This window comes from Hippopotamus amphibius, chromosome 11 (genome assembly GCF_030028045.1).
Source record: "Hippopotamus amphibius kiboko isolate mHipAmp2 chromosome 11, mHipAmp2.hap2, whole genome shotgun sequence".
In the NCBI taxonomy this organism is placed as follows: Eukaryota; Metazoa; Chordata; class Mammalia; order Artiodactyla; family Hippopotamidae; genus Hippopotamus; species Hippopotamus amphibius.
Window position 1 is genome coordinate 29,097,197 of NC_080196.1, and position 12,165 is coordinate 29,109,361.

Here is a 12,165-nt window from a genome sequence, read left to right on the forward strand (position 1 = left end):
CCCTTGGTCACTTAGCAATTTACACCCGTAATCTTGTACCTGTTAAAGTTTCTTAAAGAAAGTGACCTCAAAAGGAATCAGTAGATTGCATTTTTGTGTGACAAGGCATCAGCTTTTCCTAGCGACAGTATCTTTTAACATAGTACTATTCAACCAAGCATGGAAATGTTCTAACTCTTAATAAGCCTCAGTAATCAAGGATTCTTTTCTTTCTTATTTCAACAACACCTGAGTTAAGACAGAAGATCTGTGGACTGTTTTCTCCTAAGAAATCATTTACAATGAAGATCCTTCTCTTTTTCTCCATTTCATTTGTCTTTGAGAATGTCTTCATTCCACCAGGTAAAATGAATATTATTGCCAGGGGGGTCAACTCTAAATAAGGAAGGTGTCAGGAATTTTTTAAGTGAATATCATTAATGTTATAGAATCATATTAATACCATAGCAGGACCACATTATATTTATTTACAGTCCTTAGATGAGGAAATATTTGAATAATGTTTTAAGGACATGCACTAATAAAGACTGTAATTCGCTAAGTTTGTAAATTGTTGAAAGAAAATAGTGTTACTGTGATTTCATCAATCCTGAAAAGTGTGTTTATTCAATATTCAAATTCTACTAAATTTAAGATACTAATATACTTTTAAAAACATAAGTGCAGTGAATTTAGGTTTGGAAATTATTCATCCCACATTTATAGTATTGATAGCAGAGGTTAAGTGAAGTTTAATGGCACGTTAAAGTCTGAGTTTTATTATATCCGTAAATGAGGCTAGCTGCACATCTACTCACTTCCAGTTGAATTCTTCCTTATCTTGCTTCTTTCCCTGAAACAAGACGTCTGTCGTTATCGAGATCAGAGAAGATCACCAAAAAATAAACCTGTAGCATCCTATTCTCTCGCTGCTACTCTATTCTAATGCCAGAACATAAATAACTTTTAGCTTACAATTTCTTACCAAAAGTGGAAAAGTAAATAAACTTTACTTGAAAATATAACACGTGTAACTCAAGGATTGCGGGTAATTTAAATAAGACTAATTTTTTCCTTAATTATCATCTTCATAAAAATTTATGAGAATATGCTCGCTAAAATACCATCAATTTCTAGACATTTTCTATGAGATCATGTGTATTACATATATTTTAATATGCACTGTGCTTTTTCTTCTTAATAATAATGATTGTGATAGCTACTATCTGTTCTGCTTTTTTGCCCACATCGATTTATTACTCCTTACAATAGCCATGTGAGGTGATCTTAGGGGTAACTAAATCATCCATTTACTTAACCCAATTTTAAAGAAATGTGTACTACTGGTTTATCATTTTCTAAAACCTCTTATAGTATATAGGACCATGAAATAAAGATAAGTACATTAATGTCTTCACTTTAGGAAATATTTTTTAAACTTCTGAAGTAATTTTTTTCTTTAACAGTGGGCTCTGACCAACCTGTTGGAAATTCTGTGTCATCAAAAATCCAATGCAGACGGAAGCTTGAGAAACTATACTCAGACACACGTAATTCCTCCACAATATTCAAAAACACACAGTATGGTACAGAGGAAAACTATAGAGGTAAAATAAAAGAATAGAATTATATCTTGCATGTTTTAATTACTCTCTGTTAAATCAAATGAAGGAAATATTTCAAGGATGTTCTCTGTCCCAGTCCCATTTACTTAGCTCTTCTTGTCTTTTACTTTCTAGACTTATGAAGGCTGAATTTCATGTTTAAAGTGGAAAAGAAGTCTTATTTTTATTTTATTTTATTTTATTTTATTTTATTTTATTTTATTTTATTTTATTTTATTTACTTGGGCTGCATTGGGTCTTTGTTGCTGCACGAGGGCTTTCTCTAGTTACAGTGAGTGGAGCACGGGCTCTAGGTGCATGGGTTTCAGTAGTTGTGGCTCACGGGCTCTAGAGCACAGGCTCAGTAGTTGTGGCAAATGGGCTTAGTTCCTCCAGGGCATGTAGGATCTTCCGGGACCAGGAAAGAAGTCTTATTTTAAAGTCATAGGGTCTTATTTTTGATGAAACTGTGTCTAAACAAACGTCCTCAATATTTCCAGGAGGGAAAATTCTCCAAACATTGCTTCCAAATTTCTTATTATTTTTTGAGTGCTGTTAGTGCCATTATGCTTAAGAGTGAGACTGTTGTCTCAGTTTTTCTCTTACTTGACAACTGGCAGATTTTATTTTTGTTAATTACCACTGTCCATTGTTCGTAACCCTGATAACTTTGGATATCATACATAAAAGATAGTTATATAGAGAGAGTAATTATGGTGTTCTTATGCATTCCAAGGATGGTGTAATTAAGATAACTTGAAGAGGCAGATAAGCAACAAAAGTCCAGATTGGGTGCTGGGGACTTAAGAAAGATTTTTTTTTCTGTTTTAGTCTTTATCTCAATCATGATTTAGGCCATTATTTAGCAAAATATCTTCTCAAGCTAGAACATCATAAATGCCATGTGAGTGATACAAATAAATTTCTATGGGAGGGTAAGGAAAGAGAGTTACTTTGTGACATTATTCAGAAAAAGACTTAGTGATGATGTCTTTGGTCAGATTTACTTTGGGAGGAATGGGGGACATACCTCCCTCCATGAACTCAACAAGGATATATTTACATGTGAAAAAAGCCTCACTGGAAAATAACTGGAAACTGGCAGAAGGACTCTTGTATAACCAAGGCTGTAAGAAAGATATACATGGAATCGGGTGGGAAAGGAAGAGAAGTGATGAGTGCCCCTGGGAGGGGGCTCAAAGGGAAAGGGAGATTACCCAGGTGGAGATTCACCTTGGGGACTAAGCATATAGAGCCACTTATTGGGTGCCCCAGCCCTGGGTTCTACACAAAGAAGACAAGCCCCCTTGGCTATTTGGAGGGTTGCTGGGACTAACGGAAAGACTATGGGAAGCCTGGACTTCACTCGTGAGGAGTGCATGCACATGCTGGCTTGCCCTTGAGCCAGAGTGGAGAGGGTGGATTGAAGACTGATCCAGCAGCTGCCTGGTTTCCCATGACCACTCCAGTGCGCATCCCAGCCTCCGCTGAGTGAACACTCCAGCACCACTTATCCCCCATCACAGCACCACACTGGACCTAGGGCTGCCATGACTGAGAAGAGAGCTGGGCCACGGGGTAAGAGGTGACTTGGACCCAGGGCAGCAGCCGGGGCGGGGTGGGGAGCCATTCTTGGTGAGTACTGGCAGTGCATCAGAAGCAACTTGGAACTTTGACGGCAGCCAGTCCATCACAGCTTGTGCCCTGATACATACTGAGATCCAACACGAGCCCCACCTGCCCTGTGGTGTGGGTTCACAACAGGGTGAGGGTGGCGGAGGCTGGGTGGAGTGACTGGCTGTGAGGGACAAAGAGGACTCGGACCCGATACTGCATCTGAGCAGGGCAAGGGCAATAATTTCTGGCCCATGCGCTGGCGGGGCCTTAGAGGCAGCTTGGATCTCTGTCTGCAGCCAGTGAGCAAGCATGAGCCCCTCTGGCTTCAGCACTCCCTCCTCTAGGCAAGAGCCCCAGTGCCTGAGAGGGGAAAGCACATATTAAAGGGAATGGAGTTAGCTCAGACTCAACTCTCAGCAACTTGGGATCTGACCCTGCCCCTGACAGGAGAACTGCCACTGAGTAGAGGGGAAACCCTGTCTCACACCTGGCTCCGGCTCTGGCCCTTCCATCTCCAGCCCCACCACCTACTAAGGTGATAGCTGACATCACACACTGAGGAAACATGTGATTTGCACGTACATCAAATCTAGCTCTTCAAGCAAAGGCACTAGGCACAAGTAAACTGCATAGGGATACTCCCATATAAGGACACCCCTTCAAGACCACAGTATGTAACTGTTTCACCTAAATTCATAGAGATAGAGAAAGTTAAGCAAAATGAGAAGGCAGAGGGACTGACCTCAATCAAAAGAGCAAGAGAAAATGTGTGAAAAAATAAATCATGAAGCAGAAATAAGCAATTTACCAGATAAAGAATTCAAAACATTAGTAGTAAGAATGCTAACTGAATTAGGAAAAAGAATAGCAGAACACAGTGAGAATTTTAACAAGGAACTGGAAAATACAAAAAAAGACCCAATTATAAATGAGGAATTTAAGAACTGAAAAAAACACACTAGAAGGAATAAACAGCAGACTAAGTGATACAGAAGAACACATAAGTGATCTGGAAGAAAGAATAATGGAAACCACCCAATCAGAGTAGCAAAAAGAAAAGCCAATTTTTTTAAAATAAAAACAGTTTAAGATATCTTTGGAATAACATCAAGCATACTGACATTCACATTATAAGGAAGGGGAAGAAAGAGAAAGGGGATTGAAAATGTATCTGATGAAATTATGGTTAAAATCTTCCCAAAAGTGAAGAAGGAAACAGATAACCAGATATAAGAAGTACAGGAAGTCCCAAACAAAATGACCCCAAACAGATCCACTCTAAGACGTATCATAATTAAAATGACAAAAGTTAAAGTGAGAAATCTAGCCCTTCCTCCTTGTGAGGACACAACAAGAAGATGGCCATTTATGAACTAGGAAGTGAATTCCTCATCAGACACCAAATCTGCTGGTGCCTTCACCTTAAACTTCCAGCCTCCGGAACAGTGAGATATAAATGTCTGTTTTTTATTAAAAAAAAAAAAATTCTAAGCAGCTTATATGACTCAGCATTTAAAAAACAAACAACCAGATTAAAAAATGAGTAGAAGAACTGAATAGACATTTTTCCAAAGAAGACATTCAGATGGCCAACAGGTACATGAAAAGATGCTCAACATAGCTAATCATGGGGGGAAATATCACCTCACACCTGTCAGAATGGCTATCATCAAAAAGAACCTAAAAAACAAATATTGCCAAGGATGTGGAGAAAAAGGAACCCTTGTACACTGTTGGTGGGAATGTAAGTTGTTGCAGACACTGTGGAAAATAGTATGAAGGTTTCTCAAAAAAAGTGAAAATATAACTACCATGTGACCCAGCAATTTCACTCCTGGGTTCATATCTGAAAACAACAAAACATTAATTTGAAAAGATACATGCACCACAATGTTCATAGCCTCATTATTTACAATTGCCAAAACACAGAAGCAACCTAAATGTCCATCAACAGATGAATGGATAAAGAAGGTGGGGTAAATATACAATGGAATAATATTCAACCATAAAAAGAATGAAAGTTTGCCATTTGCAGCAACACAGATGGACTTGGAGGGTACTATGCTAAGTGAAATAAGTCAGACAGAGAAAGACAAATACTATACAATATCACTTATGTGTGGAATCTAAAAAATACAACAAACTGGTGACCAGAGCAGAAAAGAAGTGGACTCACCAATATAAAGAACAAACTAGTGGTCACCAGTGGGGAGAGGGAAGCAGGGAGAGGGGAAGTTAGAGATACAAGCTGTTACACATAAAATAAGCTACAAGGATATATTGTACAACACAGGAAATATAGCCAATATCTTATAATAATTATAAATGGAGTACAACCTTTAAAATCACTATATTTCACACCTGTAACATATATTATACATCAACTATACTACAATAAGAAACAAATATATAATAACAAGTAAAATAAAATAAAATGTATCCTTTATCACAGTTATCTTTATCCAGTAACAGATGTTGTTTTGAGATTTTTTTAAAAATAAACACCAAAGTCACCATTTTTTGGGTACTAGATATTATTGGCAATATGTATAAGTGGTAAGGCCTGCAGTTACCATATAAAATAGTTAAAAAGTCACATTTACTCACTATGACTGATACGCGTAACTTTAAATCTTCCCTTGGTCTGTAGTTGGCAGTTTGGGAGTTCTTCCTCCTCAAAGTCAGAATTACCTTGGTTATGATTTATATAAATGTATCTGTTTATCTGTATCTCTAAATGTCTAATTTTATTTCTGTATATATCAATATTTCTCTATACCTATTGTTGTTAACTTACATAATTAAAATTAGCCTATCTTTTAATTTAAAAATCACTTAATTTATATTAATTACAGAGTTACAGTAATATACAGAGATAATTTATATTATCTCAGTAACCTTTATCTCAAACTTAGGCTTCAGAACTCAAAGGCTCGTAAGGTCCTCCCCCTTTGATTATAATACTATTTGATCAATTATCTCAGCATAAAAAATTCTATCTATTTTCATATATTTGCTTGGTTAAGCCATAGAATGGAATTTTAAAATTGCAACATATATAACTGGCATAGTGCTTGATGCTAGAATACATAAACAATTCTAGAATCAGAAGAAAAACACAGGTACTTCCCTGGTGGTGCAGTGGTTAAGAGTCCGCCTGCCAATGCAGGGGACACGGTTCGATCCCTGGCCTGGGAGGATCCCACATGCCTCGGAGGAACTAAGCCCCTGCGCCACAACTACTGAGCCAGCACTCTGGAGCCCATGAGCCACAACTATTGAGCCCACAAGCCACAACTACTGAAGCTTACGCACCTAAAGCCCGTGCTCCGCAACAAGAGAAGCCACAGCAATGAGAAGCCGTTGCACCGCAACGGAGAGTAACCCCCACTTGCCTCAACTAGAGAAAGCCCACATGCAGCAACGAAAACCCAATGCAGCCAATAAATAAAATATATAAAAATAAAATTTTTTTTAAAAAGAAGAAAAACAGACAATTCAGTGGAAATATGGGGAAAAGATTTAAATATGTAACTTGAAAAAGTAGATATACAAATGTATTTAAAGTGTTCATCCTCATTAGCGATCAGGAAAAGGCAGATATAAGTCATGATAAGATACCATCACACATTCAACAGCCTATATGCAATTTTAAAAGTTAGTGCAAACTTCTGTAAAACAAATGGAAAGGTAAGAATTTTCAAACATGTCTGAAGAGAGTTAAACTGGTAGCACCAATTTGGAAAACAATTTGTCATAATCTGTTATAGCTGAAGACATTTATAGGCTATGACCTAGGATTTCCACTGTGAACATATCTACCCAGCTGAAGACTGATGTATATGCTCTAGGAAATGGTACAGGAATGTTAACAGCAGCATTATTTGCCATATAGCAAGTAACCTATATGGTCATTAGAAGCACAATAGATGAATAAAGTGAATACCATGTCTTAATGAAAATCAATAATCCATATCATAGTTGGATTATAGACTAAAATCCAACACATAGTTGAATCATAGACTATAATGTTAATCAAGAAAAAAAATGAAACCAAAGAAAAATACCATATGATTCTCTATTCCTTGGGGATATACTACAATTATATTTACATATCTATATCTATATAATCTACATATTTTGACTATATATGTTCAAAAGCAAGAGTATAGAATACATACATAAGTCATAAAAATAAAAGGAAAAGTACGAAGCTAGCACTTAATTCAGGATAGTGGTGACTTTTAAAAGAGAGGGCGTTGTGATTCCATGGGGGTTGTGTGTAGAGCTTCTGGCAATGTTTTATTTCTTGATGTAGGTAGTAATTACATAGATATTTGATTTATAATAACGCCTTAAGCTTTGTATTTATATTTTGTGCTTTTTTTAACAATACAATAAAAAATTCTTAAAAATAAAAGAATGCAAGAGTTTGGGCAAAATTGTTCTTCTCTAGGAATACTCACTCTTGTAATTTGTCACCCTATTATTATTTATACATAATGTCCAATTATTAGCTAACAGGGTTGCACTGAGTACTGGCTCCTAGGGGCCTAAGCTCCTGTCACTCTGCAAATCCAGAGTATGATAAAAGGATACTCAGTGTAGTGTAGCCTCAAAATCTTCCTTACTTAAAATACTTCCTGCAAAATGTATTAATAATATTTCTACTTTATTTAAAATATGTCTATTTAAATCTCTATAAAGTGCCAAAAAAATATGGACAAGGGTTTGATTAATTACAGAAGCAAAAGGTCTTTGGGAAAGAAAGCATATTTATAGACATCTGTGACAAAGGCTTACCCCATTCTTACCCACCTTCTAAAATATGCTCAACAGGGCCTGATTATTTGCCCAGATTGGTAGATATGTAGTTCCTACGACACTATCTTTCTTGTCTTTCACAATCTTTATAAAAGCTTTAAATGTTAGGTCATTTATTATATTGAGCCTGAACCTGGCTTTCCATTGATCTGCATCACTTATGTATCGCTTTGTTCTGTGGGTATACAGGAAATAAAAGAAAATCTTCTGTTAGTAACAGAGACACCCAATATCCAGATCCTTACCTCACGCCTCATGATTTTTGAAGTTACAAAATCAAATAAAATTACAGTGCAGAGTGAGACTGGGAAATTTTTTTTAAGTTTCTATAGCTTCAGAAACCTTAGTGTGAACAAGAAAGAAGGGAAAGTAGCACTGAAAAACTAAGAGCTTTGCTGTGCTCATCCCTTCTGATCATTTCCTATTCATCATACTAAACTCTCAAAGTGTCTGTTTTTAACCAGAACTTCTCTTGGGGTTGAGGGTTGAGTGCAGATCGAAGAGGCATTGGGATATACAATAAAATAAAACTATTTTTCAAAATTTTAGAACTGCAGAACAATAAAATCTTATGGAGGAAGAAAGTATTCACCATAGAACAGAAATAAGCATGAATAACAAATAAAGGAGAAGGTAGAGACTGGACCACTCCTATTAAATGGCTCTAGAGGGTGAGCAAGACAGACAGAAGAAGCTATTAATAAATTGCAAGCTCTCCAGGTATCCCTTATTGAGTCAATACCTAATCAATCAAAATGTGTTGAGGAGGGACATCTACCTTAGGAATCAGATGCTTGCTGATTTTTTTGACTTTCTCTGATATAGAGAAAAAAGATTCCAAAGGAAAAATGAGAGAATTCCTTTCCTTTTTCTCCCCTCTGTGGTCTGTGCTTCTTTGTCTTTTAAATTTACACATTCCTTACCTGGATTATTAATTCCATCCATCTTTGCTTTCTTTCAGCTGGAAGCAAAAAGCACTATGTTGCCCTTAATGGGAGGCTCGCATGTACGATGCTTGGTGGTCAATGTAAAAATAAATGCGGTGAAAAAGAATTTAGGATGATATACTGTGAAAGACCTGCAGCTCTTTGCTGCATGAGAGAATGTGACCCTAAGAAATAATCAAAAAGACCCACTTACAGAAGGAGGACCAACATGAACTGTCTTATCACTACTTCATTATTTCTATTTCTTCATTCACAGCCTAGAATTTCTTTTCATAAATGTCTCAAATAAAGAATTAAATAAAATATATTTCAACCTGAACCATTCATGAACATTGTGCCTGCTTGGAAGAGAGAGTCGGAATACAGAGTAGAGCTTTGAACTTGGGAATAGCAGCAGACTGGAGAAAAGTCCACGATGGGACTACTGTGTTAAATGAGATTTTGGGGACAATTCTATGTTTAATGTGAGAAGCGTGTTGTCAATGACTGGTGATGTATATTAAGCATTCTTTGAGAAGGGTCAAGAGAGGAGACAGCGTTTACGAGAGATGGAAGGTATGTACTATTCCTGAACTAGTGAAAATGTTTGCAAAGGCTTGGAAGTATTTTGGAGTCCTTGTAACTTCCTCATATTAGTTATACTTTTCTTCTGTTTATTGATAGAATTCTAAAAATAAAAATAATTCAAGTGCATAGCCAGTTTTTTGAGAAAAATAATTCCAAACTGTAGTATAGAGGGAAAATACTTTAAGAAAGAAAGAGAAGTAAGATAAATCTCTGAAGCTTGTGGTAATAATAGTAGTAATAATAATGATTTGGAAGTGTTATGATTACATCTTTTGTGTTTTTAAGATATTCCCTCATATCCTTAGATAATTATATCCTGCTGGTTCTCAACGTCTTAGTATGTTTGCTTGTACGTACTTAATTTTGGGAAGAAATAATAGAACATGTTTATATGCATATCTATATTCTATTTATAGAAATTACATATTATATATAAATATAATAAATTATATAAATAATAATTATTTATAATAATTATAAGGCAAGGGTATGTGGCAAGGATGTGTTGAGGGCTAAAGGATAGCCTTGAAGGGAAAGGATCAGCAATGGTCTTACTGTATAATCTAGCCTAAAGGTGTGCCCTTGTTCAAACATCTTGTAATATCTAAGAATATTATTTAGGCTGTGTTCTTGGGCTGGCAGTCTTATTTACGATGCAACTTGTAATGTATGGACTAAGGCCACGTTAAGGAAAGGGAGCTAGTCACGTAACCTTACAGAGGTTAGCAAGTATTTAAGCTGGGGCACCATATACCTGGTGGCTCTTTTATGCTGCTGTGATATGCGCATGTATCAGCTTTGGGTTAAGCTTATGTAAAAAAATGTATCCTGCGTACAGTTCCTAGGGACAATGATCAATCTAGATATTCCTCGGATACATATGATGTTGCTGGTGTATATAGTGCCTTATTGGGTCTTGTGAGTTTGATGTATGATTCAAATCCTGAACCACACTTCAGTGGTCCCACAGAATACTGAAATACAATTTATGTATCCATTCTAACACAGATGGAAGTCATGAGTAAAGCTGCTAAAATTCGATTTACATACACATTAAGGGGCATATACCTACCTAAGTGGTAGGATAGAATTGTTTTAACATGTTATTTATATTTATCTTTTATTGATATTGACAGTTTTCCAAAGTAATTATACTAAATTATATTCCCAAAAGCAGTGCATGAGTGTTCTTGTTGGTCCACATTTTTCCAATGTTAGCCATTCTTCTGTGTTTGTAAATGCATATCACATTGGTTTTCATTTACTTGTTTCTTGTTTCTTTCAAATAATTATATTGATAAACTTTCCCCCATACTTATTAGCCATTAGATATACTTTATTGAGAATTTCTAGTCACGTTTTGGACCCATTTTTTACTGATTGCATCCCTTTTCTTACTGATTGGTAGGAGTTATTCAATATTAGTTCACAATAAAAAATATTCAATATAGTTGGAATCATACAGTATGTAGTCTTCTCAGATTGGCTTCTTTCATTAAGTAATATGCACTTACGAGTAAAATTCCTTCATGCTTTTTCGTGGCTTGACAACTCATATCTTTTTAGCTCTGAATATTTCATTGTCTGAATGTACCACAGTTTATTTATCCATTCACCTCTTAATATCTTGGTTGCTTCCAATCATAAATAAAGGTGCTATAAAGATCCATGTGCAGCTTTTTGGTATGGACATAAGTTTTCAACTCTTTTGGGTAAATACCAAGGAGAACAATTTCCGGGTTGTATGATAAGGGTATGTTTAGTTTTGTAAAAAATTGCCAAACTGTCTTAAAAGTGGCTGCACCATCTTGCATTCCCACCAGCAATGAATGAGAGTTCTACCTAGCATTTGAGATTGTCTGTGTTCAGATTTTGGCCATCTTAATAAGTGTGACATGGTAGCTCACTGATATTTTAATTTGCATTTCCCTAATGACACATAATGTAGAACATCTTTTATGTGCTCATTTCCCATCTGTATACCTTTGGTGAGGTGTTTGTTAAGGTGTTTGGCCCATTATTTATTTAGGTTGTTTGTTTGCTTATTGTTGAGTTTTGAGAGTTCTTTGTATATTTTGGATAAATGTGTCTTTTGTAGATAGTTTCTCCTGGTCTCTGGCTTGTCTTCTCATCCTCTTAACATTGTCTTTCACAGAGTAGTTTTTTTTTTTTTCCTAGTTTAATGAAGGCCAGTTTATTAATTATTTCTTTCATGGACCATGCCTTTTGTATTATATGTAATAGTTATCACCATACCCAAGGTCATCTAGGTTTTCTCTTATGTTACTTTCTAGAAGTTTTATAGTTTTGCATTTTATGTTTAAGTCTGTAATCCACTTTGAGTTCATTTTAGTGGCAAGTGTAAGGTCTGTGTCCAGATTCATTTTTTTGCGATGTGGATGTCCTATTGTTTCAGCACCATTTGTTGAAAAGATTATCCTTTCTCCATTATATTGTCTTTGCTCCTTTGTCAAAAGTAAGTTGACTATATTTATGTGGTAGTAAGACGTGGACAGGTAAGCGTGGGGAGGCATAAAACTACAGGATAATCCAGCAGCTGAAGGTGATAGGTGTTAACTAGACTTATTGTGGTGATCATTTTGTAATGTGTACAAATATCAAATCAT

The 12,165-nt window shown here is 35.9% G+C and overlaps 1 protein-coding gene across 1 annotated transcript; it reads left to right on the plus strand.

Annotated features, from left to right (window-relative positions):
• The first annotated feature begins 281 nt into the window (after positions 1 to 281).
• DEFB112 (defensin beta 112) lies at positions 282 to 9,146 on the plus strand. The gene is made up of 2 exons (XM_057698180.1): positions 282 to 342; positions 8,986 to 9,146. The coding sequence occupies exons 1-2, from the start codon at positions 282 to 284 to the stop codon at positions 9,144 to 9,146; spliced, it is 222 nt and encodes a 73-aa protein (XP_057554163.1).
• Positions 9,147 to 12,165: the final 3,019 nt, after the last annotated feature.